The 4,985-nt window shown below is 36.0% G+C and overlaps 1 protein-coding gene across 1 annotated transcript in view; it reads left to right on the top strand.

Moving 5' to 3' along the window:
• The window catches only part of LOC101856892 (protein FAM227A), a 25,900-nt gene that overhangs the window by 8,793 nt on the left and 12,122 nt on the right, over positions 1–4,985 (top strand). The window contains exons 3-7 of the mRNA XM_005098088.3: positions 440–493; positions 1,058–1,134; positions 2,410–2,451; positions 3,240–3,353; positions 4,199–4,261. Of these exons, the coding sequence (XP_005098145.2) occupies positions 440–493; positions 1,058–1,134; positions 2,410–2,451; positions 3,240–3,353; positions 4,199–4,261 (350 nt within the window). The remainder of the gene's footprint in view (positions 1–439; positions 494–1,057; positions 1,135–2,409; positions 2,452–3,239; positions 3,354–4,198; positions 4,262–4,985) is intronic.

The following is a 4,985-nucleotide window of genomic DNA, read 5'->3' as shown; positions in this document are numbered from 1 at the left end:
TGTGTATGTATGTATGTATGTATGTATGTACGTATGTATGTACGTACGTATGTACGTATGTATGTACGTATGTATGTACGTACGTACGTACGTACGTATTGTGTGTATGTTTGTGTATATGTGTCTATGTGTGTGTTGTGTGTGTTGTGTGTGTGTTTGTATGTGTGTGTGTGTATGTATGTAAGCTGCAGACAAAAAGACTCTGAAGAAAAAGAGAGGGAAATTGAGAATTGGACGGACAGTTTGTTAAACAGACTCGTAGACAAAGATGATAGGAAAACAATTTAAAATAGAAACACGGAGCTCACAAATGGAGAAATAGAAACAAAAGATAAAAGAAAGCGCATTGAATGGAAGTAGAGAAGGAGTTCATAAGAGGGAAAGAAAAATTAATTAATGATCTTTACCTGTTGTTTTTTTTTGTGTTTGTCACAAACAGAGAAAGAAACGAAAGAAGTATGCAAGTTTGCTGGTGTGTACACGCTGAAATCAAGTAAGTGTTTTGGTCTTTGAACCATCATGAAAGGATTGAAAAAATTCTTTGGCTTAACTATTCAGAATATTGTTTTAGATGCGACAATTTAATTACACATTTGCAATGAGTAAATGGTGTATTCAACTGCTATCAATGAAATATGCTGAGACTTTGAGGATTAAAAGAATAGAATTGTGCTTTAGATTGAAAAAAGTCTTCATTAACTTGTCCAGTTTAGAATTTCATTCTAAGTGTAAAGCCAATTAAGAGGTATTCAGCAGCTGCCATTTCCTTTCTTTTAAAGAGTTTTTCATAACAAGTTGAAGAAGTCTTGGAACAGACCATCCTTTTCTTTAGAAGGCTAACTAGTAACAGTTATGAAAAGAAATGCGCGCATGTTATAAAATGACTTCATTTGCCACAAAGAGTAAAGTGCCTCATAGCAAATGTCACAGGATAAGAGTCATACTGATTTAAAGTAAAAAGAAAAGACATTTTTTTTCTGGTAGTAAGTTTCTGTTTTCTGAAGAAATCCCACTCATTAATGTGTAAATTCTGATATCTGATTGTTTTTTCTTACAGCTTTTGTGCCTAATTTGAGTACAAGAGTCAAGAACATTTCCAAAATCAGTATGAAGCCAAAGAAAGCTAAAGCTCCTGTAAGTCTTTACAAACTTTTCAATGATTTTGTTGTTTTTGTTAATCTTTATATTTTGCGCTAATAGAATGATAATTTTTTTCTTTTATATACATTTTCTATTCATCTGTTAACCCTCATCCTGCGGGAGCCGGGTTTATGTAGCCCGATAAGCCTATTTCGGCACCTCGCCTACGTTGTGGTCCCGAATCAGTGTAGCTCCTGGCTCAGCGCACGCGCAGCGCGCATCCTCTTACGTGTCATTCGGGTCCTGAGTCGGATCCCCATTCACGCAGGTCAAGTGTGTGGGCGTCAGTCTGCTTGAGTTTGTGTGCGTTTGTGGCCTTTTTCTAGAATCGCCTGCGTTGGTTCGTAATCGAGGCATACGTCTCATTCAAAACATGCCAAGTTGGTAGCTCTAGATGTTCGTCCAATGAAATTATAGAAGAAATTGACCCACTTAGACATGAGGAGCTCGAAAGGATAGTCAAGAAACAAGACTTCTATTTTTCTATACAAAATCTTTCAAATGAGCTTGATTTTGTATGAAATGATACTACTAGATAAAAAATAAGCTTGTTTGATAGTTTTGAATACCATTGTGCAGGTACAAAAAACAATTTGAGTGTAAAACATTCGGAAATTGACATAAATTATCCCCTTTCGAACCTCAGGTCATTCATAACAACAAGAGCGTCCAGAAAGGTTATTTGAATGGGCGTAACTACTCGTAATGTCTTATCAGCTTGTGAGAGGGGGTTATTCATGTGTTTGTAACACTTTATAAATAGAAAGCTATGAAGGATAGAGCGTTATTTTCATCATCGGTTAACACACTCCCGCGGTATTCATGGCGAAAACACACGTTTCCCGGCGCGCGCGCTGTACACCAACAGTACACACTGAGTGACCCCGGCGGCCTGCCCGGCACGTCCGACGTAATCGGTTGCTGATAAGATACACATCTGGGCACAGACGCAGGATAAGAGTTAATTGAGATAAAAATAAAAACTTATGAAATTGTCATGCATTTTTTAATCAACCCCCCCCCTCCCAACATACACACAATGCACTCACATTCAACACCCCCCCCCCCCCCCCCCCCGAATGGTTAAACATTGAAAGTACAATCCTGTATTCTATTTGTATATTTAGTATGTACAGACGATTATGTTTAGTTCATTAAATGCTTTATTTCAGAGGAATTGTGACCTTTCCTTCTCATTACTTATGAAGACTGAAATTACTCATAAATCCGAACAGACCCAAAGAAACTTTCTTTAATATGATTTTTCAGGTTGCAAAGAAAGGTGATGGGAGCAAACCCAAGTTTGTTGAGGTGAGAGAAATAGAAGTTTAGTTCATTAGACTACACCGGCCATTTGTAGCCGTCAGCTTCCGCAACAGTCAGTATACATGGCACTGAGCATATCTGACTGGAAATGTTGATTATTTCTTTTTGGAGGGGCTATGTGAAAGTGAAAAGAGACAATTTGATCAGTTTTTCTTAGCTTATCAAAATAAATTCTTGTCCATTTTTTTGGGGTAGATCAAACATGTTTTTTTATATCCTAACAAAAAAATTGCACTTGATGTTAGAGTGTTTTTTTTGGGGGGTGATTTGGTGAATATTCAGTTAAATGATAAGGGTTTCAGGTAAGAAATCCGTTTGCTTCTGTCTTTATCTTGAGTTTCCACAGTTTTTCAAAAAAATATTTTAAAACGAAGTAAAAAAATTTGTCAGGCAGTCGGGTGAGTATTTTTGCCACATGCCTGTCTTTTCTATAGTGTTTTTACTGTCATGAGGTCTTTTAATCAATGACAAGCTTCTCTTTAGAATCTTCATATGTTTTGTATATGGCCAGTTTTTGCTTCCTATCAAAGTTTATGTGAAATACAATTATGATATTAAAACTTTTTCACCCTTACAATGTTTTTGAAGTTCAGTAAATTTAATATTAGTTACTTCACTTTCTCTTTTTCATTTTGAAAAATGCAGGAGGAAAGAATGATCCCCACAAACTAATCTACTTACCTCTCTGATCGGTTAGTATAAGACAGATTAGTATGGGAACCAGTTTGCAAGCATCATTAACAATATAAACAAATGTCATCTGATTTTTTCAGCTTCACCAATATCCTGGCTATGATCCTTCAGAACTGACACCTTTGCCAGGTGGTTTGTCAGCTTCTGAGATTTTTGACAAAGTTGTGAAAGCTTCAGTTTTACTGAACAGAAAGGTTGGAACAAGACTTTTTTTGGTTTTATTTTGGTTTAAGACGAGTTAATGTCCAAAAGAGAACAGGTGTTATACGATTGCTCAAGATTCATTTGTTCAATTGTTAGTTATAGTGTGTTAGTAAGTTCTGATTTTTAAAATATACATGATACCATGTACATATATAATATGACATTTTTTTTTCCCCACTGTCCTTTCGTGTATAGTTAATGTATGGTTGGGAAATTTCTTCTTTATGTGGTTAAACTGGTTTTTCTTGCTTCTGTGAAATATTTTTTCATGTGTGAATGATTATGTGATTGGTGTAAAGCGCTCAGAGCCTTTTCTAGTATGGGATAGAGCGCTATATAAATGCAATCTATTATTATTATTATACAATACATTAAGAAAATTGACTCTAGAAATTCTGACCTTTTGTAGCTTTATTTCCTTTTCATTTTCATGAAATTTTGAAGTGCAGTTTCTTGTACTTAACGATTTGCCCCCACGGGACGCTAATTGGCGACGGTAAGAAGCCGTCCCTTTTTCCCACGGGAAGCCGATCGGCGCCAGTGTGATATAGCATGTAATGCACCTGTATCCTGGTCCGTGGGGATAAATGCTGCGCGCTCTGCGTGTTGCGTGGGTGGAAAGTGTTAATGTATCGTGCTTATCTTTTGGTCCTTCCTTCCTCTCCCCCCTCCACCCGCCTTTTCCTGTTCTTTACGTTTAAGTTAAAGTGTTATTGTGAGGTGCTGACTTTGCCTGTTGCAATCATGTTTTTTCATTGGTGTAGTACTGGAGACATATTGTTATTTTCAAGTGATAATGTAATGTTAGAAAGTTGACATACATTCTCTTTTTCAGCCACATTATAAACCAGAATTTGAGAGGTTGTTCTACTCACAAATGTCTCAGGCCGTACTTCTGGTTAGTGCTTGTTTCTTAGAGTTCTATTTTGTTTTAATAGTTTTAAAAAGGCTGGATGAATTAGTGAGTGAATTTGGAAATTATATTAACCCTTTCAGCCGTGTGCGTGTATATTTTCAGCAGTGCTTGTACCTCCAACCATCCCAATAGCATTATTATATTCTCAATTTTGAGGGAAACTGAATTTGCTCCTTTTTTCAAAATGAGAAAACCTGATTAAACTTTAATTTTCAGAATATTTGTTGATTTACCTTTAAACTTTGTTATATGTTATTATCTAAACCTCATTACAAAGATACTACATCACTTTTTAGAATGCATGCCCCTTTTTATGAAATACTGCTGTATTGGCTGGGACTGGGGTTAGGGAATGCAGAAAAATGGCAGGGGCTGGAAGGGTTAATATTTCTTGAATCTTTATGTTTTAAACTGGTATCTATGATATACCATTTAGATGCTTTGCTGTTGCACTCAGAAGACCCGAGTTCAGCCTCCTAAATTGTGTAAATTGGGGCCTAGTTACACTTATATTAAAAAATTTTTCTTGTTGTTTAAAATCATTTCAGAAGTGAGCTTTACCTTTGATAGATAATTGTTATGTTTTGTTTTCTTGTGTACATAATTTGTGTAAGAACGCAAATTTAATTTCAAGGAAACAAAAGAGAAGAACAGACTCATTCTTTGATATCAAGCAAGTAGCTGAGAGAGAGAGAGAGAGAGAGAG

The sequence above is a fragment of the Aplysia californica genome, unplaced genomic scaffold (assembly GCF_000002075.1).
Source record: "Aplysia californica isolate F4 #8 unplaced genomic scaffold, AplCal3.0 scaffold00172, whole genome shotgun sequence".
Classification (NCBI taxonomy): domain Eukaryota; kingdom Metazoa; phylum Mollusca; class Gastropoda; order Aplysiida; family Aplysiidae; genus Aplysia; species Aplysia californica.
The sequence above is the reverse complement of the archived record's forward strand: the minus strand, read 5'-3'. Positions and strand labels throughout refer to the sequence as shown.